The 26,735-nt window shown below is 42.2% G+C and overlaps 1 protein-coding gene across 2 annotated transcripts in view; it reads left to right on the top strand.

Annotated features, from left to right (window-relative positions):
* gas2l3 (growth arrest-specific 2 like 3) overlaps positions 1-26,735 on the top strand; it is a 27,566-nt gene continuing 831 nt past the window's right edge. Inside the window, exons 1-9 of one of the 2 annotated variants that reach the window (XM_085386970.1) lie at positions 1-129; positions 14,013-14,068; positions 20,768-20,954; positions 21,866-21,984; positions 22,249-22,390; positions 23,332-23,395; positions 23,482-23,623; positions 25,492-25,596; positions 25,914-26,735. The exon at positions 25,914-26,735 is cut by the window's right edge and continues 831 nt beyond it. In XM_085386970.1, the coding sequence (XP_085243096.1) occupies positions 14,045-14,068; positions 20,768-20,954; positions 21,866-21,984; positions 22,249-22,390; positions 23,332-23,395; positions 23,482-23,623; positions 25,492-25,596; positions 25,914-26,735 (1,605 nt within the window). In that variant the 5' untranslated portion in view covers positions 1-129; positions 14,013-14,044. Of the gene's footprint in view, positions 130-11,649; positions 11,809-14,012; positions 14,069-20,767; positions 20,955-21,865; positions 21,985-22,248; positions 22,391-23,331; positions 23,396-23,481; positions 23,624-25,491; positions 25,597-25,913 lie in introns of those variants that run through there. The other variant, XM_085386971.1, reaches the window with a different exon arrangement.

Here is a 26,735-nt window from a genome sequence, read left to right as displayed (position 1 = left end):
GCGCTGCCCACAAATATCCAGCAGCAGTGGCGACTCTGGAGAAAATTAGTGGCGAGGAGTCACACAAGTCAACATTTCCACAAGGAGTAGAAGTTTTTCGTCAAGAGTCTGCTTCCTGCTCAGCCGCTGGTAAGTCTGAAACTGTTACTTTCTTTGTCACAGGAAATAAATAAAAGAAGGAAAATGTATCTGAAAGTTTTCGCCTGTGCAGAGGTTGTCTGCGGGTCCTCCCGAAAATCTTTGAGGGAGCCTCGTGGACTGTGCTAACACGGTTCCGACTAAAGCGCCGTTATTTTTCCAGAACCAGAGAATATAAACTGAATTATATACGGCTTTTAATAGGTCTCTGAATTAAAATAAAAATATTCAGACGTGTTCCTGACTGTGTCTATTTTGTTTTGGTTTTTTTGTTGTTGTTTTTAGAGAAAACTCTGTTTTTGAAGCACAGGTCAAGTTTGCTTTTAAAAGTTGGTTGCCTATTTTTTTTATTATTATTATCGTAGTTAACTGTTCTGTGGGACAGTTGCTTTTCTCTTCATACAGACTGTAATTATGTTTTGAGGCACTTTGCAAACCATTTCGCATCCTTGAACTGTAAAGATTCCTCTTGACAGGTCTGTGCGTGCTGCTGCGGTGTGTGTGGCGACGCCTCCCGATATGGAGCAAGGCCAAATTTAGGGTGGGAATAAATAGTTAAGAGGATTAGCAGTTTACTAGTACATATCTAACCTAGGAGACTGTGTGTCGAGGTGTTGCAGGGGTAGAGGCTGAAGGCGATGATGTGTTTGTAGGGTGGATCGATATCAACACCGGTGTTGGTATCGATACTAGCTTGATAGGATCGATACTTTGTTTCTGTCCTCTAATTCAGTATGTAGCCAGCTGACTTGTCTTACATAATTACATATCTTTAAAATATATTTTTTGGAAATGCAAAAATACACTTCAAACATACGTTATGTAAAATGTCTGAACTTTTTGTGTTAACTGCAAGTTCTGTTTTATTTTTAGCCTATAGCACGTTTAGACATAAGACGTTGATCCAAAAATGTGTGCAGAATTTGGTGAACCTGGCCCTGTATTTATTTTATATTGGATCGATACCAACATTTGCAGTATCGCACAGCATTATGTTTGTTGACAGTAGAGTAATATAAAGAGTAGGTTAGATTAGCGGCTCTCATGCAGCTGTTTTTGCATCAAAGAGCGCCCGCTGTGCCCACACAGTGAAGAGGGAGTACTTTTACATGAAGTCTCGGGTCCTTGACAATCCTCCTTTCCTGCTGGAGGAAGAGGGATGAAGTAAAAGACCCGCAGGTGCTTCCTGCAAAGAGTGTAACAAAAGGGAAGGACCATTCACACATTGCGCCATAGGTGCTGGCAATCAGTTCATGGTTGTTTATTTTTGTCTCACAACAAGAAGACTTTTTTCTTTTTTCCCCTGCTGCCTTTAGCTCGTCAGCCTCAATAACAAAAAGAAAATGAATATTTTAGCATTTTATAGACAGATCCTATATAGTACATCATATCTGTTAATCTCACCATAATTGCTGGGTGTGAACATGCCGCTGGTTTGTACTGCACAGTCCGTTTAGAAAGTGACTTCGATCATTAGGATTAGCATCAGTGATCAGGTTAATGTACTTGTTGTGCCATGTTTAGCTCTATTCACACTGCTGCTATTCTTAGATGCCCAGATGAAATCCTGTTATCAGGCTGGACTTTATCCAGCATCTGAAAGTTGAGCCACGCAATCCAACTGTTAATGTAGTGTTTGTTTAAAACAAACAAACAAAGGGCTTCTATTTTTTTGCTCCTTGTTGGACTTGTTGAAACCATTACTGTTCTTGTTAGCTGAAGTCTGTATAGTTGTCGTCATTGGTGCACCACGTTAATGAAGGGGAAAAAAGTAATAGTTTTATTTCAATTTTGTTTTTTTCACAATCATTGGGGGCATTACCATTAGGCTTACCATTAATCACATCGTTATTATGGTTCGGCTTACCATATTCTTATACCAGCGCTAATGCTGAGTTTGGGTTTTTTTTTTTTTTTTTTTTTTTTTTTTTTGGTTCTTTTTTTAGGTTGTGACAAGTCCACACCATCCGAGGCTGACCTGTAGCTCTCGCTGTCAGACGTTCCTGGGCTTATCTTGTAGCTGGGTGTGCTAAGAAAACATAAATGCACGGTGTCACTGATAACGAAATGGAACACTTTTCTATCTCATAAAAATTCATATCTGTGTTTATCATTATTATGGAAAATGTGATATGCCCCACCCCTACCATAATCTAAGCTCTGGTATACTCTGCTAGAGGAGACCAAAAGGAAGCAAAAAGGAGACTGATGACTACGTTTGTTTGCAAGGTGGTCTCAAACAGAAATCCAGATAATTTCTAATGTTGATTTATGTTTGATAAATGTGTAAATATTCAAATGTTTGAAAATACGTATATGAGTGGTGTGTTCACAGGTTTCTTTGCTGAAAAATTGCTACCGTAATCCACAATTAAATGGCTGGTTTTTGAAGTCCTCTAGAACAGAGGTCCCCAACCGGTCCGTGAGTCGTTTGGTACCGGACCGTAAGAGTTGAGGCTCAGGTGTGAAATTTATGGTTTTCAGGGTTTTTATTGGTTTTAAACAATAAAAACAATTTATTTATTTTTTTAAAATTGTTTTTATCATTAACTCCGTTTCCCTGGAGCTTTTCCCGTGTGTTATGAATGAATCTTCCCTTTTTGGTTTTATTTTGTTGTATTTACACCTTATAGGCTGGTTTTGTTGAACTTGTTGACTACTTTTTTCTTTTTTTTATTAAATTTGATTCCCTTGGCACTGTGCTCTCATCTAGACTGTAATCTGTCTCCAGATTGACAACAATACAGTGGCTCACTTTGTTTCAGACATGGCTGTCGTTGGCCTGCTCTTGATAATTGAGTGCACACATGAGCAGCAACCTCATTTCCAGCTATCTTCATAATCACCATCTGCTTGATCTTTGGCATCAGGCCTCATGTTTTGGACCTGCCAAGGCTCCCTGAAGCCCCTCATCCCCTTCCTGTAAGCTATATCCTAAATAAATGAGGGCTAATCCAAGATTTCATTACCATCTCTATTGTGTCCACACATGCAGCATCTCAGCCCATATGTGCCCACAGCATGTTTAACTCATTAAGGCCTGCTTTGTCTTGTGTGTGAATTTAAAAAAAAAAAAACCCCAAAAAAACAAAAAAGTAAGGGATGCTAATGCTTGATAGGTGGAGGTCTGTAAATGGTGCAGAGCGCAGCTGACATGCATGCATTATTCATAGGTGGTGTTTAATATCCAGAGTCGTTCAGTTGTGCAGTAATTGGAATGGTGGTGGGATCAGCTGGAGCAGCAGTTAAACCATTAGTGTCTGCAAGAAGAACTCCATTGATGATTGTCTTCAGATCTATTAAAATCTACAACTACTTGGTCCTCGGTTGAGGAATTATTAAATAATATTGTTTGTAACCTGCCTCTCTCTAAAAATATTTAATTCCCAATTACTTTGTTTGCAATTGGTAGTAATCAGCCGCCCCTTCTTTAAGCCTCTTGCAGCTTTAGTGGGTGGAGCGTAGCTCAATGTGAACTTTTGCTACGCCTGCTGCACCCTCTGATTAAACGCAGGGCCCGCCGGTATTACTGCTTTCTAGCATGTGAACTGTCTGAACAAGGATGATCATTTGTTAGTAAGTCTGTTTTTTTTTTTTTTTTTTTTGTTTTTTTTTTTTTTTGTTTTTTTCAGATAACAAAAATTGTCTTGTTTCAGTTGCGCCATTTGGGGCTCACCTAAAAATGTAACTTGGTGTGAGTTATCTGGCTTGGGACGGGCAGTAGGAGTGTCGGGGCTGGTGACCCAGTGGGCAGGCTTATATAATATAACTGTAGGGAACACAGACTTTGAAAAGGTGCATGTTTATGATTTATCTGAGATAGGGCTGAACGATTATGGAAAATAATCTAATTGCGATTTTTTTTTTTTTTTTTTTTTTTTTTTTTTTTTTTTTTTTTTTTTTTTTGCCCCAATATTGCGATGCGATTATTTTTTTTTAAGGTCTTTGTCTTCTGTATTATTAAACAAAGACAAGCAATACATCATATAGTATGGCCAATACTATATTACATTAATTTTAAACTGTTCTTTCCTGGAAGACAGACCTCTGTTATGATGACATGAGGTGATGCATGAATTGATGACTGACATTTTTATTTAACTTCTTCAATCACAACAGTATATTTGAACATACACAATAGTTTATTTTTAGCTTACAAACATCTGAGCATAAAGTGCTGACAAGGAACCCTGGTGTAAACATTAAAATGAAAGTCAGTACAATGTGCAGATTGCAGAAATATACATAAACAAAATCAGTGGCTTTACCACACTCAGTTTTTCGACATCTGTGAACTACTAGACAGTCATTCAATTAAAAAATAATATTAAATAAATAAAACTAATAAATAAAAAATACACACATCTTACTGATCTCTGCAGTCAGTAACATTACACATAAAGTGCAAACATAATAGCAATTGTATAAACACACACACAAACACGCCTTTAAAGTTTAAAGGCGTGAAATTGGACGGTCTAGCCTTCTGATTAGCTAATCAGAAGGCTAGTTCTGATTAGCGTCACCGCTGTCTCGGTGGAGTTTAATAAACTCGGCCGTCTGCTTCTTGCTATCTAAAATATAACCAGACACTGGTGTAAATTCTCGACTGTCTCATACTTCTGTTTAATAAGTTTTCTGTTTGACGTTTAGTCAGCTGTGTGAAAACCAAGGAGGAACCCACCCGGGGGATTAATAAAGTTTTATTTTATCTAATCTAATAACTTTAATCTCAGCCAAACCGATTTACTCACGAACAAACAAAACACTGAAAAAAGCCCAACAATAACATTTTTAGGTTGTCTAAGTGACTTATATATTACGTTTAACCCGAGCAGCGAAACTCCGCGGTGATCTGAAAATGATGTGCCGGGAGTTGTGCCGTTCTCGGCCGCATCAGTAACCCTCGAGCTCCCGGCTAGCTGTCGAGCTGGTGGGTAGCAGACGCCTCTGAAAACGTCGAAGCACTTTTGCAAATATGGGATATCTTGATAAACCGAGCAGATATTTGATGTTTACACAACTACTTTCTCGCCTGAAAATATGTTAAAAGTTTATTTTGTGACCCAGAAAGATTAGTATGAGTAATTTTAAAACTTAGTAGCGGCCGCCATTGCTGGAAACTGGAGTTTGGCTGGGCCGCGCTATGAATTCTGGGATATGGTAGTAATTTGGACAGCCTTATAATCGCAGCCTTTGCGGTTAGAAAATTGCACTTGATCATGTCGCGATATTATCGCAAATGCGATATATCGTTCAGCCCTAATCTGAGAGGGAACTTTAGATTTGTGTTTTGTTTTTTTTGGTTAAAACTGTGTACATACTATAGAAATCTGGAACATTCAGCACTCTCTGAACTAGCTGAACTCAATCATTTCACGATTTCACAGTTGAGTTAAGCTCATTTGACTAGTTCGTTTTTTTTTTGTTTTTTTTTTAATGAAATGAATAAAGGATCAGCTGACTGATTCAGCTGTAAATAAACTTTTTGTTTTAATGTATAAATTAATGTATAAACATTTAAATACACTATAAAAGTAAATGTGTTGTAGGCAAATCATCTTGCATTCAGATGCTGTAGCTGCTTCTTTTGGGGGGGTTTTTCCCCTCCTGATCAGTCCTTCCACCTCATCTTGGCACCAGTGAGGCTCATTGTGTTAAAGGTGCCCCAGATTTTAAAAGTTTCATGCCCTCTTAAACTGATTTGTTACTGAACAAAAATGTGGCTAATAAGGCTGAGCTCAACAACCACTCGACCTTTTACATCTCTCTGGCCTGACTCTGTGAAGAATTGATAATGGCCAAGATGGATGTTTTGGGCTATAGGGACTTATCTGAACTGACCCTGATAAGACCTGTAGCATAGCAACACTGAGGCTCTGTGTGTGATTATTGACAGATGTCAGACATGGCAAAAGATAATGTCCGTGTGCCTGATTTTTCATATTATCAGTAAGGAAAATGATTAACTAACATGTTTACAGTGGAAAAGCATAGTCTGAGTCTGGCCACATTTCTGCAACTTTTTCCTTCCAGGTTTAACTTTCAGTACACAACGTCACATCCCAGGTCACTATTAATTCAATGAACTCATGGTGTTGTGCTTGTTCTAGCATTCACTAATAAATCTGTTTGGCTCTATTCTTCAACTGTGGTTGAATTGAAGAGGTCAGTGTAGTTGGTGTACACGTGAGGTCAGCAGACACAGCTCAGAGTAGGGATCTTGCCAAGTGTGGTGCATTTTAAGTGTTACCTTGCCTTGTCAAACACTGGTGATTGACGCAGCCAACTGACGGCTGATGTCACACAGGAACTTAATTAAAAAAAACAAAACAAAACAAAGTCAACTGTGAAATTGGGGGAAAATGTCTGTTTGAACTGATGTTTGAAGCTTTGCAGCTGGTGTAGAACTTGGTTAGAGAAGGGGCTTGTTGCATTTTGGTGAAATCGGAGTCTTGACCAAGAAATATTTAATTTTTTTTTTTTTTTTTTTTTTAGTAGCTGTTAAAAGCTTAAAGCTCACTACAGATGAACAGAGTTGTTTGTCCTACAGCGGCCACTGTAGGTAGGACTGTGCACTTGAATTGGGAGCAATAAGAGAACAGAATTCATACTGCAGTCTGCAATCTACCGATCCCTAGTGGTGGTATTTTACACAATGTACTAAATAATGATGTGGACGTCGGAAAGGCTTTTCATAAATATGAGATCTTTTTGAATAACTGAACTTGGTGTGTTTTGGATAAATGCATGACTGATTATATATTTTGTGGAAAAGTTTGACTCCTAGGATGATTTTATTTGTGGTATTCCTTTTTATTGACCTAGACTTGGCTTCAATAATTTTCTTCAGCGGTCAAGGTTGTGGAAAGCTGGGTAAAAAGCCTGATCCTGAGTCAGCAGAAAGGGGTTTTGAAATCCTACAGTTGACCTGGTAACATGTATTGAGCCATGGATTAGCATCAACAAATCAAAATGGATTGGCAGGTGGCTCCCACTCATTTGAGCCTTTAAGATGGGCTTTGCTCCCACTGACTCGCCTCTAAGGAAAGGCTGCTCCAATGAGGACAAAGGAGTCAAGTCCAAGAAATGATTGAAAGGGAACGAGTCTTTTTACTGTGGAAAACCACGATTAGCAAGCCTGTGCAGGCCAGGGGTGGTGGTGGCTTTAGACAGAATAGTTTAATTAAAGATGCAGGGCTTAGTTAACTCACAGACTATTGAAGTATATTTACTTTTTCATTCTCCTCAACTGAATGAATTTCCTTCTGAACACAGTGCAGTTGGGCCCCATCTGTAATGAAAAGGAGGGAGACCAGGCTCCAAATGAAATGCTCCTTCGACAGAGTAATTAAGTCCAGACACAAAGGGCTCAGCAGGAAAGAGTTTAATAGGGGAGGAGTTGGTATTCTCTTGGGGTTAGTCTGGTCCAGCAGAACTTCTTTGGACTGCAGGAAGGCAAGGCAGCAGAGGGTTCACTGGCCCACAGCCACGTCACACTGTGGGTAAAAAGGACTGGGATATTACTCATCTATTTTCTCTGCTGGTGGTATTACATTAACCAGGCCATTGCTTTCACATTAAAAACATCTTAACTAAAAGGATGTCCAGCAGAATCCTTGTAGATTTCTAATTTATAGAAGGCCTGAATGTCATAGAAACAAACTGGCTTGTATGATTGGTATTACTGGTATTGGTCCGCTTCAGTCAATCTCTATGGATGTCCATGCTGACGTCCTGATTAGATATGTTAGCACGTTGGAGAAAAGAAGGTATGTGGCATCCATAACACATTATTATTATTATTATTATTATTATTATTATTATTATTATTATTATTATTATTATTATTATTATTTTTTAATACTGATGGACTTAAGTCATGCACTAATGAGACATGAGTTCTTCTACATCTCAAGAGATCCCTCGAGGACTTTTGGAGTTCACATGGCTAACTTTTCCTGTATCTTTACCCATGTTTACTCCATTTCCACCCCCCACCCACCAACACGTACACAGTGTCATCTAGTGGAAAATCAAAAGGACATCACCTCCCGAAACATTCTACTTTTAACTCATTACGTAATCTGCTCTCATTTCTGTTTTGCACTTATGCACGGGTGAGCGCATGAATCGCTGGAGCGCTGCAGGCAGCATGTGTGCGCCACGTGCTGTGTGTGTTGTGGTGACGGAGCGTCGTGGAGGTGGATGCGCTCTGCTGTCTGGAATAGCGTTGATCCTCTTAAATGATTACTGGCTACGACTGGAGAGAGGCGATCTGTGTTGGTAACATGCAGACAGATGCCTCATCCCCACCCTCAACAAAATGTGCACACAGCATCTATGTTGAGTTACGCTGCAGGGAAGCTCCAGCTAGGAATATTTCCTTTAAGTCCTATTAAAGTCTGAGTATTACGCATTATCTGAAACTGCATACACACTGAAGACTGCAGTGGTCATGTAGATGGACCATCTTGAAAGGGGCTTCTTTCTACACCAAGGGAGTAAAACCTGTAACAAAGTGTTTCTTACTCATAGCTAAGGCTGGGCCATATCATACCGTTCATGGTAATACTGGTATAATGTTGGGCAACGATAAGAAAATGAAATATCGCGATGTGGGTAAAACGCGCATGAGCAGTGCCTTTGTTTTTATACGCACATGGCAGGAACGGAGAATGAGAAGGGCGAAAGCGGATTGTTGAATGAAACGGATGAGCCAGAATTGGTTTGTAAAAATGCTGCAACTTCAGTGGTGTGGAACTGGTTTAGCTTTCGTCTGTCAGATACACAACAAAGCACTATTTTTGGTAGAGCATGCTAGCGGGCCGTCGTTATTACCATGTTTGTTTGTTTTTTGTTTTTTTTTAAATACGGCACACTTAAAATCAATCCTTTGATTTTTCTAAAAATCGACAGTGCCCCTTATAATCCCGTGTACCTTATGTATGAATAGGGATGGGTATTGTTTAGGTTTCATCCAATACCGGTGCCAAACCGGTACTTTTGAAACGGTACCGGTGCTTAAAGAACGGAGAACACAAAATTGGTCCAAAAACCTCATGTTCAGCTGTTTTTGTTTGTTTTTGTTTTGTTTTGTTTTTTTGTAAAAAGATAACAATGTTAGGCTTTTCTGCAGCTATGGGGCATATATGGTATCACTCTTGGCTGGAAGCAGTGCTTAAACAATGGAAAAAAAAAACACAAACTTTGTCCAAAAACCTCTCATGTTTAACTGTTTTCCACTTTTTCTTTGGTCATTTTTGCCTTTTTGGCCAGGGTGAAGGGAGTATCTGCCATCAAACAAGAGGACAGCCGCATGCTGCATCATCATCCTCATCATTTCTGCTACACTGGCAGGGCTAGGGGCCAGGACTCTCCTCTTCGTGTTTTTGGGGGATGTTGCATAACAGGCAACCCACCCGCAGTAGATGTGCTCGGTGTGAGGTCTCACAGCAAGCTATCAAATACGGCGCATTTCTCAGGTTTTTAAAAAAAAAACCGCTATGCGTCGCCAGGTGTTTCATCGGATTTGAGGTGTTACCTCCTTTGACAGTATCAGCTTAAAGCACTTGTTGCAGGCTGCGGAGTTTGCATATTTTGCTGTGAAGTACAGCCAGACTTTTGACCGCTTTGCCTTGGGCATTTTTAATCTGTAGCTCTGCTCTAAAAGAACGTTCGTACCTGGCCCCGCCTACTATCCTCGGAAACGTAAAATGATTGGCTAGAATTAAAAGTGTATTACAGCTCAGGAAAAAAAAAAAGCACCGAAATGTGCGCTGCTTTTCAGTCTGGTTACTACCGTTTATGTCAGAACCGGTGCCATCATGGCACCGGATACCGGTACCCATCCCTATGTATGAATTCTGGTTGTATTTAGTACAATTTTGCTAAGCTACGAACCCGCACCGCTTGATGGCTCTTGATTTTAAGAGCCAGGATATTGAAGAAAAAGAAAAAAAAAAATCCTGTCGACAAGAGCTGTAAGTTGATGAAGACGCATTCCATATGGATTGAAGAGTGCTGATGTTCCCTGATGTTTTCCTCTTATCTAAATGTGAATGGGACATTATCACCAGCCTGAATTAGTCTGAGATTGATAAAATTGATCTCAACCTTACCCTGATCCCAACCAGTTATCTCTGCTATGCCAAATCATTCCTACCCTTAAGCTTTACCCCAATGATAAGTGCGCTGTAGCAAATGCACTAAATTACATGGAAACGTGGTTTAGAGGGGAACAGACTGGGCCCTTTTTTTTTTCTTCCCTCAGACGACCTTGGAGGAATGTGCGTGGTAGTTCTCAGTGTCATAGAGTTAAACACTGCCCTTTCCAGTGTGCCACACCAAAGTTCACCATAGTGAAACGTGCTTTGTCTTCGCCTCCCCATTTTTTGACTTCAGCTCTCGCCCTCCTCTGTGCTTGACATTTGACTGTGTGTGGGTGCCTTTGGTCTCTATAGGAAATCGTGCTCTCAGGCTCTGCTGGAGCCCCAGATGCACACAACTGGAGTCCAGAGCCAAAGATTTGCCCTTTGTCCAGTGTTGTTGAGCGTGACCTGTCACGAATGCATGTATGCCGAAAAGAAGCAGAGCCATTCTGGATCTTTAGAACTCTAAATGTCGCCATGTTTTTCCACTGCCTCTGGGTATTTTGCTTTGTAGCCCTGAGGTTATGTCCAAAGCGTGCTTTAAAAGACTTCACTGAAATCCTCTTAAGCTTGACGTAGATGTAACAAATCATGCTTCTCAGTGCTCGGTCTCTGACCTAATCTGTCAGTTATTGCCAATACCCATACTGCAACAGTCACACACATTCCCCTGAACTTTATCTCAAATCTTAAAAAAAAAAATGTTGTTTGATCTTGAGCAACACCAGGAATTACTCGGAGAATGTTGTGATATCCTGCAGAGAATTAGACAATCTACAGATGCTGTGGCAAGTCAACAATCTGGGTTTGATTGTCTACTTGAAACAACTGTGTCAGACCAACATCTGGGCATCTGATCCGATGATGTCATGTGTTCTGCTTTTGCCGCCTTGAAGTTTACTCTTTGGGGCAGTTTTCTTGAAGCCCTTTCCACATGGATGCTAATGTCATTTTCCTTTGCACCTGCGGCTTAACAACTGGAGAGGTTCTTACTGTTGGCCTGCCTCCATCCTCAAACACTCTGCTGGGTACTGGCTTGGAAGATTGTGTGGATGCTCTGGTGGGACAAGCCTGGGGGGGTTAGGGTTAGGCACCCTGATTGGAGAGTTCCTCATTTGGTTACTGGTTTTGAGGTGTGTGTGTGTGTGTGTGTGTGTGGGGGGAGGAGAGTGGCAAGCTAACAAAACAATGGATGCTTTGTGAGAGGGGTCCCACCGTGACAGGATTGTTGGGGGGAGGAAGCAAGGGGGTGGTCAGGGCTTAGTGAAGCATAGCCACTTGATTAGTCAGGGCTCTCCCTTTGCACCTCCTCCCATCCATCTCTCGTCCCACCCTCCCTCCTTGTCATTCTCTCACTGCTTTTCCCTCCCCGCTAACTCGTGGAAGCAGAGACGTTGGAGCCGCTCTGCACGGACACATCGCAGGGTTTTCGGCTCGTCATTGAGGATGTTTTGGACATTGATCAGAGTTGCTTGTTGCAGCATCTTCCCTGACTGTCCGAAATGTTTGTTGTTCTCAGGTAAGTTGTCTCGTGTTGTCATCCTTTCTAGTCCACCCCGACCTGTCCTTGGTCGCTGACTTGCATTTCATCTCCGCTGGGCTGCAGTTGTGGTATTGGATGACTGTGCACAGTACTGTCGGGCTGGCTTCTGATGAACGAATCATTTCAGTGTCAGTTGTAGCGGTATTTTTATGTAAAGCTGCAGGAATGTATCTTTTTTATGTCAGTTTTATCAATCTGTTTATGACAACATCAGTGGAAAACACCAGAACAGTGAAATCCTGCAGTGTAGAAGTTTCACAAACCCATTTCACTTTCCATTTTGTGGTGGATATCAGCTGAGGTTTGTGTGTCCAAGGAGAATGTAGGGGTTGGTGTTGACAGACTATTGCCTCAGCTGCGTTGACCAAATTGTCAGTGTTATTAGGATCTCCATGCTTGGGATTGCTTTCTCACCCCACCCACTGTCTTTCTTTGTCAAACATACACGCCCTCGGGGACATTGGAGGGTCAGGGTAATCCCTCACATCCTGTGTGGGGAAAAATGCAGAGCAGCACTCCATCACTCCCTTTGTGAGAAAGTTTGATTCCCCCTAAACTCATTGTATGTCCTGCAAAAACAGCATGGACCTCCTTTTTAACGCAGAAGGTTGTTTGCTGTTTATATCTTTAACTTCCTTCTGTTATTTAACTCAGCACAGTCACATTTGGCTTTCCTGTCTAATTCGTTAATAAAACAGGCCCTCTGTGACTGAGAGATGAAGGAAAGCTATGAAAATTAAGTTTGGGAGAAGAGCCACATGGAATGGACTTTATGAAATAATCAACATGTGTCCAAATGGAGCTTAGAAGTCACTGTTCTCATAGGGCTCTGCCTTGACTCCAGAGTCCGCATGTTCCAGTGTAGGGTTGGCCAATAAGCAAAATTTATTGATTATAGTGCTGCACCTTCATTATTTGTATTAATTTATTTTTTTTGTACAGTCACTGAAATGTCAAAGTCCTGATTGCTAACAGCACACATTATCTACTCTTAAACTGATTTATTTATTTATTTTTTTGACTCACCAGCAAGACAAAGCAGCTTATGATTGGCTACATTGCCATTTCCACTTTGGATAAAGTTTGTAATGATGTTGTCATACACATGAAGCCGTAGTATTGGCAATACTTCACTTGATTTTAACCTAGCTAAATTACCAACTGTGTAAATTCTTCCAGCTAATACATAATTTGTCATTTTATCCTCACCTAGCTTTTGCTGTATGGGGGTTTGCCAAAGTACTGATTAAACAACTAGTCAATTGATTAATTTTTTGCATCATTCATAAAAATGACATGCCAAACCTTTTCCAGCTGTATTTTATGTTCATCATATTAATGGATGCAAAGATGTCACTTTGGTGTTTGGGGAAACTGAGATTTATTACATTGTTAATTTTAGGCTCATCATTAAGCAGGTTTAGCAACAGTGAGTGGCTGTCTAACTTGCAGGTCTTGTTGGCACACACAGCTTACATGTAGTGAAATGTGCTGTATAAATAATATTAGATTACCTGGATTTTACCCTGCTCTGAATATTAGTGCAATTATTTTTTTTTAAACCCTCAAAGTTGGATAAATGAAGAACATTTTCCCCCTCTGTACGAATACAGAACGCCATATGTTCTCAGAATGAGTTTCATGGTGGAACCAGTTTTTAGAGAGAAGCCGGTTAGTCATCCACCTCATACTTGTGCAGCATTTCTCTTTGCTGTCCAGCAACACCAAGGTCTCAAGACTCTTAAGTGGATACCACTCCCACTGCTGTTTCAAAAGAAACGCCTAAAAAGCATGTCTTTTCATGCTGCACTAAAGTCAGCTAATCACCTCCAGATCCATATTAAATGCATCAACATGATGTGTTTATGCAGGAGTTGGTGAACTGTTCCTTTAAAACTCCCTTAGGTAGCTTTTAATCAGATACCCTGTGCATCTTGATTAGCAGTTTTCAGGAACGCAGATGCAGCTCTCTGGAATTTCTTGTTCGCATTCTTTATGTAAAAGGTAAATAAAAACAGCACAAGGATTTTTATTAAATTGAAAATGGTGCAAAGACAACACAAGATGTTTAAACACATTGTCCTTATTAGCATTTGCTGTTACGTTTTGCACTGTTGTAACTTCATTTAGTCTGAGACCTGTTTTTTTTTTTTCTTTTCTTTTCCTTCATGTTTCTACAGAATGAAAAGGGGAATCATCTAGGATCAAAGTAATGGCTGTCCAGGCTGGCATCCAGGTAGGCTCATCCCCCATCTCAAGTCTGATATACATGAAGCTCACAAACACATGGATGTTTAATTTCAGTTTAAACCAGTGCTGTCCTCATTCTGGGCTTGTACAGCCACTATATATTTTAGCACATGCTGTAGTGCTAACTTGATTTTGAGTCCTTATCGTAGCGCCCCCTTTGGGCCAGTCAGAGCCTCAGTGCTATGCTGAGGGAAGAAGTTCCCACATACTGCACATTGTGGTGTTCAAATTAAAGAAGTGCAGACATCTGTCTTTCCACTCAACAACTGTGGTGAGCCCACCTGTGTTGCAGCATGCCATCTTGTTTTTGTTATGCATGTCTGACGTTCCACTGCTCAGACCCTGAGGAGTTTCCCCGCACATTTTTAAGGGGGGAGTGGGTGGAATGCACAATGGTTTTTATATATTTGTTTGTTTTTTTTCTTTCCCCCTCTCTCTACCCCTCCCAGCAACGAAGTGTTACCCATCCCAAAAACCAAAACAACACATGTATCATATTACAAATTTGTCACATGCTTTTCTCTGGTCTGGAAAGTCCTGGCTCTCGCTGCCTGTCTTGGACTGAAGATATGCAAAATATGTATCTCAGTGCTATGTGGATAACATGTGGCAGGAAAGCTCTCTGGCTGATGCCAATGTGTTGATGAGGCTTTTGGGAGCTGTCGATGAACTGTGGTTGGATGCTGCAGATTAAGAAAAGTTTACGTTACTTAGAAAGTTTGCCTGCGCCAGATAATATTCAGTTTCCTTTGTAGTTTATGTAGCACCGTCTCTTTTTAAGTTTTCTTTTGTTTTCCCCAAATAATGGTTTGGTAGCACCAAACTATAATCTCAGTGAAATTTGGAATGTAAAAAACAAGCTGGGTAAATGAGAGTATAAAGGAAAAGATTTTGCTTGCCCAAAAAATGCATCGGCTGTTCACATGTGGAAGGAAGGTCCTTCTTTATAACTTTTAATTTGGATTATCAGACCTTTAGCAGCATCTCAAGTAGGGATGGGTATCGTTTAGGTTTTATCCGATACCGGTGCCAAATCGGTACTTTTGAAACGGTGCCGGTGCTTAAACGGTGCTCGAACCGGTGCTTAAAGAATGGAGAACACAGACTTTGTCCAAAAACCTCTCATGTTCAGCTGGGTTTTTTTTTTTTTTTTTTTTTTTTTTTTTTGTAAAAAGATAACAATGTTAGCCTTTTCTGCAGCTATGTGGCATATATGGCATCACTCTTGGCTGGAAGCAGTGCTTAAACAATGGAAAAACCACAAACTTAAACCCTCATGTTTAACTGTTTCCCACTTTTTCTTTGGTCATTTTAGCCTTTTTGGCAGGGTGAAGGGAGTATCTGCCATCAAACAAGAAGACAGCCGCATGTAGCTATGATGTTTGCTAGTTCACCTTACCTGCATTAATGTAATAACGTGGTTAGCCTACTCAACGTAAATTACACACGAACAACATGAAGCTACTCACGCAGAGAAGAACGGCTGCTGCTGCATCATCATCCGTCATCATTTCTGCTACACTGGCAGGGCTAGGGGCCAGGACTCTATTCTTCGGGTTTTTGGGGGATGTTGCTCCGGGTCCGATAACTGGCAACCCACCCGACGTGCACGGTGTGAGGTCTCGCAGCAAGCTATCAAATACGGCGCATTTCTCGGCTTTTAAAAAAAACCGCTATGCGTCGCCAGCTGTTTAATCGGATTCTTGGTGTTACCTCCTTTGACAGTATCACAGTATCAGCATAAAGCACTTGTTGCAGGCTGCGGAGTTTGCATATTTTGCTGTGAAGTACAGCCAGACTTTTGACCGCTTCGCCTTGGACATTTTTAATCTGTAGCTCTGCTCTAACAGAACGTACGTACCTGGCCCCGCCTACTATCCTCGGAAACGTAAAATGATTGGCTAGAAGTGTATCACAGCTCAGGAAAAAAAAGCACCGAAATGTGCGCTGCTTTTCGGTCTGGTTACTACCGTTTATGTCAGAACTGGTGCCATCATGGCACCGGACACCGGTACCCATCCCTAATCTCAAGCTTCTTCAGTGCCACAGAGCAGACCAAACAGACCAACGTAGATGGAGAAGAAGGGTATTTAGTGGGTTTTATTTTCCAAATATCAATCAGTCACCCTGTGAGGTTATTGATCCGTATCAGATTGTAGTGATGATGCAGACTGTAACACTGCAGCGACTTCCACAGCTCGACTCAGAGCTTCACTGCCCATGTAGAGCACCATCACATTCAATAATCGGTCACACACTGACTGCTCTGCTCACTCATGCTGAAGATGTTATTCACTCATGGAAGTCTAAGCAGCATATGCGTTCATCTATAATAGCGTCAGTACAAATGCAGCGATTATCATATGTAATGTCTGAGGCTTTGTTGCCCCTGAAACCTCTTGTGATAGTAGCTGTGGGTTAAAAATCACACCAAGATAAAATTAGATGGGCTTTTAGCAGAACTTTCCTATCACGTGAGAACACAAGATATGTGTTCTCAAGACTGAGATATCTGTAGACATAGACAGTGTATGTACGCACGCGCACATATGGATGTATGGATTTATTTATTTTTGGGTGTGCACTGAGAACAAAAGTAGCAGGGGGGGCAGCAACATTAGCTTGAATTTGTAATGACCACAGTCACTTTCAGCTCTGCTTTGGTCTCCACCACCTCCTGGGGGGAATATCAAATTCCTTAACTGCCAAATGCTCAATATGCTGGTTGTTGCTAAAACAGAAAATGGATTGGCAGAAATGACTACAACCACTAAACAGACATAACAGACAGGAAAAACTTTAAGATGATAATGGTCACCTATAAACTCGACCAATCAGAAAGCTCATATCATTCTGAAAAGAACAGAGTGACTTTGCTAGCTTAGCCTAGCCAAACCAATCTGCTGTGGGTTTGTTATAATCCTAATGGGTTTAAAGGTCAGTCAGGCCATGGGAAGTAAGGAAAACTCTTACATTGGGAAATTATCCTTCAGATCCGGTTGAGCTACACAACATTTAACTTGATAAATTCTTGTTTTCAATGGACGTCTTTTGCATGAGTCATTGAAATAAAGATAAAAAAATGTTTTGCATTCACGTGACTCTTTCCTAGCTCGGTGTGCTCAGAACACTCCATAAAGACTCTTATTCACCCATTCACACACTGCTGCCATTGGGAGCAACTTGGTATTTAGCATTTTGCCCGAGGACACTTGGAGGTCAAACCACCAATGGTTTAATCAGGGGTCAACTTCTTTTACCACCCTCAGGATTAGTTAAAGAGAACACATCAAGATATTACTAGATGGAGAGAGATGTATAGATGTATCTCAGTGTTCCCCTTTGACCTTCTTACTATTTGCTATTGTTTGAGGGAATTTAATTGCCCTTGGTGTAAGTGGCTTAAGGTAAGAGCATCAGAAACTAGTAATTCAAGTAATTGGCAACATACAGGCATAAAGCCCCCCTTTTTTTTTTTTTTTTTTTTTTTTTTGGATTACCAATACACAATCCTGTACCTAATGAGTAAACAGAGAAGGGTTGTTTGGGGAGGGGTCAATGTTGAATGCCCCTATACTCTCCTTCATTAAGCTTTAAAACCTGAATGTTCACTGAGCCTACATACAGTCAGGTGCAAGTACTAGTTTGAGAAGTGACGTAAAAGGTGCTGTGCCGATTAGAATTGCTGCCTGACCACTGGGGATAATCCAAAGTTGCACTACGCTGCATGTTGCAAAAAATAACATGCGTTGTTGTGACTGTAGAGAACACCGTGGGCAGGTTAAGCTTCTGAGCTGTTGCGTAATCGGTGTCTTTTGAAGTGAGACAACCTTGAGACAGCGGGACTGTTCTGAACATCGGGCGTTTTGCCACTTTCCCGTGTTTTTAAGCTCCTCAACACTTTGGGGTCAAAGGTGATATGACATGGACGCACATGGGGCTTTATCTCAGTTCAGACAGATCCACTATCACCAAAGGATTATTTACATCTACCCTCATTCAGGTCTACCTGTACGAGTCTGTTTTGGCTCTTAAAGCTCTTCAAAGTGCAGACATTGGAAAGCTGCAGGCAGGGACCCCAACACAGAGCACATCAGCTTTCAGCAAAAAGAAATGTGATGATCGTTAAGTTAGAAATAACAAGAAAAGAGGTCCTGTTTTGGAGGTGGGTTGCAAAGCGGCTTGTATGTAGGCTAAAGCCTCAAATAGCACCTCATATAGCATCATTGTATCATCTAATTTAATTGATGCATGGAAGTTCATCAGCTGAGCCATCAGCTTGTATGAGCTGGCACTGTTGAACCCAACTTTATGACTCGTCTAACACTGAGATCAGGTGTGATTGAAACCTCTCACTCTACAAACAGGATTCAAGTTGGATGTTCGAGATGTATGGGAAACATAGGCTATGATGGTCGTGAATTTTGACCCTTACTGGTTTAAAAGTCAGAAATTCTGGCCCTCTGCTGCTTTCATGAGCTTTCCTCTTGAGAATCCCCCAGCTTAATGGCTGTGCCGTATTAAATCACCGGAGCAGAACCTCAAAGTCAAAATGTGATTTGCAAAAATGGAGGGCACACAGCATGATTGTGTGTGGTTTTTTTTTTTTTTTTTTTTTTTTTTTTTTTTTTTTTTTTTTTTGTAGTTAAACTGTATAGGAAGAGTGTGTTTTTGTTTTTTGTTTTTCCCCCACTTTTCTCTCTGGAATCCTCATTATAAGACTGCATATTGACATTGAAGGTTAAAGACCAAGTTCACACAGTCCTAATAAGTTCTTAATCTCTTATAACCTAAAATGAGGGACAATCATGCCCCCAGTTCCTTGAAATTCCCTTTTTAATGTAGTTTTATTTACTATAAAGATAAATGCATCTTGCCAAAGACTCAATATCCCTAATTCAGTGCTTCATTGTTTACAAGACTACTCGAAGCTTGCACATACAGTATCCTGAACAGTGTCTGGGATAGCTCAAAGTATCAGTACAGGCCCATTACTGTATAACAGTCTCTCTCTGTTCCGCTGCCCAGAAGGTTTCCTGTTTGTGAATTAGCGTTTGCTGAGCGAATGCAATTCATTCAAGGCCTCAACAAGACTGCGGTTTGTTTTAAGCACAGTGGACTCAGTGTCCCCTTTTTGCTCAATGGTATGAGATGGATGCAAAGATTAAAGACTGTATCCTAGACAGATGTCAGCATACAGGGTAGGAGGCGGTGGGGGTGTCATCCTGAAGTGAGTTATGTAATGTCTGGACGAGCTGTTACGGTGCACATCTGCTGCTGGTTTCTAGATTACATGGTCGGCTGCCTGTAAACAATCAAAAACTTAAGAACAAAATGGGGTAACTAGTTTGTGCACTTGCATCACACACCATACAGACCACACACACTCGGGGAGAAGAAGCTTTAGCTTTGTCTTTTACGTGACCACATTGCTAATACTCTGACAATCAAGGTTAATGCTATACACAGATGACTTTGCAACCCCATCAGATGTTGTCTCAGGAGTATTTTCTTTCTCTACTTTCTTTTTAAATCAGATTTAGTGACTTAAACCAATGACTAAAAAAGTGAGGGAGAATGGAAAGGGAGTGTGTGTGTGACAGAAGATATGAACATGATGAGACATCACTGTCTCGAGCTGGGGTCAGCAGCTCACTCCAGGCAAAACATGTATTTATTTGTTTTTAGGTCTGTCAGGAAAAAAAAAATGATAAAGTGAATAATGGCTTTTAGTTAGACATGATCTCAATTAAAGTAAAACTGAAACACACAAACTGATGATGGAAGGTTTAAAAACAGGCTGAGCTTCAGTGGATCTGTTAGAGCATGTTGTGTGGAGTGTGTGTTCACAGAAGTGAAGTGTGCTGTGACGGCATCCCTGACACGTCCTCTCTGCATGGATGGCTCCCATAAATTCCCCTCATTCTCTCAGTGCTGGGCTGAATGGGTAGGTAGGCTATCATAATGTTGCAGAGAGCCAGTCGTGGAATGATTCCTAATCTTTAGTCATTTTTCAGTGTCTTTTAAAAAAAGTCTGTGGACTTGGTGTTTTCACAGACTGTGTGCTGACTGAGGCATGCTCAGACTTATAACACAGCTCCTCATGGAAAAGATAATATTTTCTGTGCATTTGTCTGAACAACAAAAGCCTGGAGGTAAAGGAAGTAAAAGAGTCGGAGAACAGGTAGCTTACCTGCTTTCAAGCAGGACAAACTCTGCTCTGCTGTTCCTCTGAAGTCCACTTGTGTTGCATTCAGCTGATTGGACATGACTTGTATTGACGGTGTGTGCCTTTCCAAGACTCGATAGTTTAGTTTGTGTCAAAGCACAAACCAAGCCCTGACATCCAAGACAGTTGGCAGCATTTAACCTCCTAAGACCCGAACTCTTCCACGGCATGCATTTTTAATTTCTCTTTGATATTTGGGCTGATTGGGGCCCGATGAATGTAAAAACAAAGAATTACCAGATTTTTATTTTTTTATTTTATTTCGATAGAACAGTGGTAGTATAGTGTCCTCGTAAGTGGATATCAGGCCCCTGTAGAGCAAAATTGAGTATCTGGGTCTAAATAACCAAAAATGTCCACATATGTGGACGCCAGGTCCTAGGAGGTTAAAACAGTAATTTGTGTTCTTGATTTTATTTAATTGTTTTTCCTACATGTGCGATTCTTTGTTTCCAGGTGTGGTTTGGGGAGAAGTTTGACGCCCCCTCACTGAGCCCCAAGAGCCCTCGCAGCCCATTAGTGCAGCGGCACGGCCCCGGCCTCACAAATGTCTTCCAGTATGACCAGTGGTTGGCGGTGCGGCACGAGGCCACGCTGGTGCCCATGCAGGGGGACTTGGCCATATGGCTCACTGGCATGCTGGGTAAGCATCAGCTGTTCTGCATCACTTTTTCTTAAACGTTTCCAGGCGTATTATAAAACCGTGCCTGTGTCCAAACCTGTGCGTTTGGGAATTAACAGCTGACGGTTGCATGTGAACAGTTTCCACCTCCAGGCTAGGAAAGTACTGAAGCGCTATTGACATGGGTTTCCCATGTAATTGGATTTGAATGCCGCTATTCCCAACCAGCTCATAGCAAACCACAGTGGAACCAAATCTTTCATTTTGTCCGTGTGTGCTATTCTACTGACATCTATTGTCTCTTTTAGAATATAGGAGGAAATCAAAGCTGACTGGTAACTCTATTGTTGTTGCTGAATACGTTTGTGTTTTCAGAGGCAGACTTTGAGTTTTCTCATGAGGAATGTGGGCAGGTGCTGACACTAAATGTAAATTATTGGTACCATGACTACAAAGACCCACATTATAAGATTTGTTTTAAACTGTTTGACCATTGATCATCAATCCTGAGAGGCTGGACGTTGCAGAAGCAGGTGGCAAACGGTGGGTAAAGTTCCAGGCCTCGGGGGCTCACTGTTGTTGTTGGAAAATAAACTTTTGCAGAGCAATCGTTCTCACTTTGCGGGACGGTATCGTGGATTTTGTTCCCTTGGTAGCCTTTGTAGAGTTGCCTAGAGCGGTGATTTTTAACAATAAAGAGTCGTGGGAACGCTAGAATTCCTTCAGTAGGCTCTTGCTGAAAAGCTGAAGTCTTTCAGTGTGGTATCTGTTTAAACAAAAGGACAACAAAAGGCTTTTGTTTTGTGAACGTGATCTTTTCAAAGAACTGGAAAAAACCAGGTAAGGTAGGCTGTTTTAGCATTGAGCTCGGTTACTGTGAGTAGAGATTATTCTGTAATTTAGAAAATATAATAAACTCCTCTCTTTTCCAGGAGAGGAGGTGAGAGCCGAGGTTTTCATGGAGGACCTGAATAATGGTGTGAAGCTCTGCAAGCTTATCGGTGTGCTGCAGACTAAGATCGCTGAGAGCTGCCCCTCTGCGCTTAGCAAGGTGAGTCACGCGGCTCAGCTTTCCTGCTCTCACATAAGGAATGTTTGGGAAGACCTATGAACGCCCAGTATGATGAAACTAAATGAATTTCCTGGACATACAGTCCTTTGTGCCGTGTGTTTGGGACACGTTTTAATAGAATTTGACCAGATTATATTCAGCCTATTGACTGCTGGATTTCTGTGTATTTTCTGTGGTTTGACATAAATCGCCTCGATGTCATGGTTCGTGACGATAAAGGTTTACTTTCTATCCCCATGACAGCTGTTTCCTACAAGGAAGGTAGCATGCAAGCGGGATGCCTCTCCAGGCTCCTTCTTTGCTCGCGACAACACCGCCAACTTCCTGGCCTGGTGCCGACACATCGGTGTGGAGAAGACCTGCTTGTTTGAGTCGGAAGGCCTCGGTAAAGACCTACAACACACTGCAGCACAAACCAACAACAAGCTGCTTGCTTTCTGTGGTGGAGTCCTGTTTGTAGCCGTGTGCTTGTTACCTTTTAAGTAAGATATCTTTATACAAGCTCGTGCACTGCAGCTTGAACTCTGACCGCCATCTGACTTGCACTTGGGCCAGATTCTGGGCTGTTGACTTACTGTAAGAACACAAAGTAACTCATTAAAATTCTTCAGTTATTAAACTTTAAGCTTTGTTCTCAGTCTCAAACTTTGGCACAGGACAAATGTAATCTTAGTTGATAAAAATCTTTTAATCCAGGTCATTTAGATGCAACTATGTGAACACACAACATTTTTCTATCAGCTGACTCCTGCTTTTGGATTAAAAACCTTAGAAAAAGGTTTGCGCTTTCCTGCACGCTTTCCTTTTTCACCTCAGTGTTTTGAGGTTTGTAGATTTGTACTAACTGCTATACCATATGTAATTATCCTCAACTTCCAATGTTGGGCTTCATGTTCAGCATGCTAATGGGATGAAAAGGACTAGATCCGGGCTGTAAGTTGAGTCTGCTCTTTAAGCTGTACTTCTTAATGGTTTAATAGGATCTGTTGAGGAGAGCAATCACTCTGAGTACTCTCTATGGGAGATCACTTCATTACAAATGAAAGGCTCCCCAGCAAACTGGATTGGGGCGATTTGGAGCACAGCATGTGTACATGTAGATAAATGTTTTTGTTAGTGCCCTCGAGTGACTGTAGTTATGCTCGCCGAATCCCTCATCGTCTCCTCGGGGAATAATTAACTTTAATGTTGCTCTCGTCGCGTCACCTTTTGGAGTTCAACACGTGAATTCACTTTGTTGCTCCTGTTCTGTCTGCTTCGCCCCATCCAAAGGGAGCAGGAGCGTCAGCTGTTGTTGTAACTAATCTGCTTTGTTTTCCACCTCAGTGCTGCACAAGGAGCCTCGACAGGTTTGCCTCTGTCTGCTGGAGATCGGTCGCATCATCTCCAAGTAAGTCTTTAAACACCGAAGGCACTTTTAGAGGGATTAGAAATGGTTTAAGATTGAATTTCCACTGTAATCTCTGTGCGTCTCAGCTACGGCGTGGAGCCTCCTGTGCTGGTGAAGCTGGAGAAGGAGATCGAAATGGAGGAGACTCTGCTCTTGACAGAGGAGCCGCCTCCGGCGGTCAAAACCTTCAGCGTGTGTTGCCAGCATGGCGGCCTCTACCAACCCGGGGTGAGTTCAGTGATGAAACAAACTGAAACAAACACGATATGAGGTTTTTTTTTTTCACCTTGAGGCAAAATCTGTGGCTTCCTTTAGTGACGTCGCTGTGTTCGGAGCACGTGTCGTCTGGATTACGATCCTGATAGGTCGCGTAGAGATGAGATGTTTTGGAATTTAAAGCACACATTGGCGTGAGGCTGCTGAACATGTGGTACGTGTGCAACTGCATTGATGCTGAGCCAAGATGGCGCCAGACGGCCATCGGCACCCCAGAGGGTGCATGACGCATCAGAGCCCACCATGTGATGCTCTGTCGCCACTCGAGGTCACGTGTGACGGCAAATGACACGTGACCTCCAGGCTACACATGTGGGCCGTCGTACATATGTACTCGCAGTGGGTGGAAGTGGTCCATCTCACTCTGCCTCACTGATGGAGACTGAGGGTGGTGTTAGGAGGGTTCAGCCCTCTGTGTGGTTCACTGGGTAAAATGATGCACCAACACCGTCACAGTTGATAGTTTTATTCCCAGAGGAGATGGCTGTGCTAAAAATAAACTGCACTCGTTGAAGTGGAAGGCACTTTGGATAAAAGCATCCACAATCCCAGTGTGTCTATTACCAGCTGAGTCTGCCCATTACATTTGAGCAGCAACAGTCAGCTCCTTGTAACCTGTGCTGCCTGACAGGTGCCTTCATCACCCGGTCATTGGTCTCATCTTTAGAGAAATTTTAACATAAAGTCGACGTGCTGGACTTCAGTGACACAGAAGGTGTAGTTATTGGATGGATTACTGCTCGCTTAAGCAAACGTGAGGTCATTAAAGTAGGGTGACCATATTTTGATTTAAAAAAAAAAAAAAAAAAAAGACACTTGACCTAGTCACGAAGAACTTTAATAATACTGTATGAAAATGTAACCTATTTAAACGATGCCTTCTCTGTGCGGTTAATGAATGGTGAAATAAAAAACATCATATAGGCTTTTACAAGTCAACAAGTGCAAAAAAAAAAATAGCTTAAAAACCTCTGGAAGTAAATAATGGTACAGAAATAAGTCTCGTCTGTGTAAGAAAAATTACCGGGACGGTACGAGGGAAATTTCTTTTGCAGTTCTTCTGAAAAGCTGCACTTGCGCTTTGGCATCTTTTAAACATCATCAGGTGCGCATCTGTGAGCCCGAACAATTACTTGTTGGATGATGTCATACATATGGGTCCTCTGTAGGCGCATAGAAAACCCGGACATTTTCATCAATCTCAAAAATCCCCCCGGACAGAACGCGAACAGCGGACATGTCTGGGGAAAAGAGGACAGTTGGTCACCCTACATTAAAGGGGACCTGTTGTGCTGTTTTTTTTTTTTTTTTTTGTTTTTTTTTTGTTTTTTTTTTTTCCCCCCCATTATTAAAGATCACCAGTGTTTTGCATTATGAGTGTGTGGGCTCAGGTAGAGGCAGCTCTGAATAATTGGTCTGCAGCTACTTTTTCAGCTCTTGTGCTGAGCTGACATCAGTTTGGCGTTATTTGATCATCTCAGTCATGGTGATGAGATGGGTCATAAAAATACTGAGCCAGAAGAGGGGCAGCCAATGAGGTGCAGCTATTTTCTGGATCACTTCAGAATCTAAAAAAAATGTTTGCGCCACTCTAAATCTTTGCGCCTTACCGTTTGAGAATTTCTACTTTAGAGATGGATAAACCCAAAGTGCTGCATGCAGGATCAATATAAGATCTATGGAGTAGTAAATGAGCTCTGTAGATCCCATTTAAATCCTTGCTGATATCCATTACGTTGGGAATGCAGCATCGCTGCCAGGCAAACTTTTAATTTAGCTTTCTAATTGCCTTTTACTGTGTCTTTCCCTTGCTCATTTAGGAGCATGACATGGACAACCCACCCTGCAACTGCTCTAACAGAGTGTCCATCGAGTACCTGTCTGAGGGACGCTACAGACTCGGAGATAAGACCATCTTCATTCGGGTTAGTATGAACGCACACTGCAGTTGAGGTGGGCAAATGAAAAACAGCCAAAGACTACTCATTTTAGCAAGTATGCACGGTGGCTGTTGCCAATGTGTGCATCCCCTGGCAGTCGCAGCGGCTTTAACTGTAACTCAACATGTAAGCTCATTAACCAATTGTGGCTGGATGTGATGACATTATAAAAACGCCGCTGTCCAAAGAGCCAAACTACATCTGTGTGTCTGCAGTTACTGAAGGACTTGTTGGTGATGGACTGTCCAAACTGAAAATGAGTGAATTTTTACAGCAGCCCTTCTTCTGCTTTGTGTCCTCAGATGCTTCATGGCAAACATGTGATGGTGCGCGTCGGTGGCGGCTGGGACACCCTCCAAGGTTTCCTGCTGAAATACGACCCGCTGCGGGTACTGCAGTTCACCACTCTGGAGCAGAAGATCCTGGCCTTCCAAAAAGGCCCCCCAGGCCTCGGGGGTCATCATGGGAGTTCAGCTCCTCCTCCTGACATGGACCCGCTCGCTGCTGTCACTGATCTCATGTCACCTTCATCCTCCTCTTCATCTTCTTCCTGTTCTACCTCTTCCTCCTCTTCGACTCAAGCCTGTAAGCCAGCGTCTGTGTCCGCCGTAGGTCAGACGTGTCGGTCCTACAACGCCTCTCCAGCCTGCACACCCACAATGCCCAGGAAGGGTTCAGTGTGTGCGCCTAAGAAGAACATCCAGATGACTGGGTCCTTCCCCAGGAAGCCTACCCAGCTTCCTCTGCCTGTGACCTCCAAAGGTTACTCCTCTAAGCCCCACACGCCTGTGGGTAGCACTTCCAGGCAGTCTCCTAGCCCTGGGTGTCAGGGTAGAGCTCTGACTTCTGCCGCAGCTCCATCACCTGCTGCTGTGGATCCAAGCTCCACCTCCAAATTAAAGCTCAGACCACCACCTCGCTGTGCCTCCTCTCAGCCCAGAAGCCCCGTCTGCCCTGAGCCGTCCTCCAAATGTCCCAAACCCTCCAGCCCCAGCACCTCTCCCACCTTGGTCCCAGTGCTGCGCCCTATCACTGCACCAGTACAGTCAGCTACCTCTAAAGACACCCGCCCTCCGTTGGGCGCCAGCCAGCGCTCTCGTCTAGCACAACGTTGTCCTGGCTCC

This window comes from Rhamphochromis longiceps, linkage group LG17 (assembly GCF_057381845.1).
Source record: "Rhamphochromis longiceps isolate RC_006_pf linkage group LG17, R_longiceps_female_GT1.1, whole genome shotgun sequence".
Lineage (NCBI taxonomy): Eukaryota > Metazoa > Chordata > Actinopteri > Cichliformes > Cichlidae > Rhamphochromis > Rhamphochromis longiceps.
Note: the sequence above shows the minus strand (reverse complement) of the source record. Positions and strands in the feature narration are given on the sequence as shown.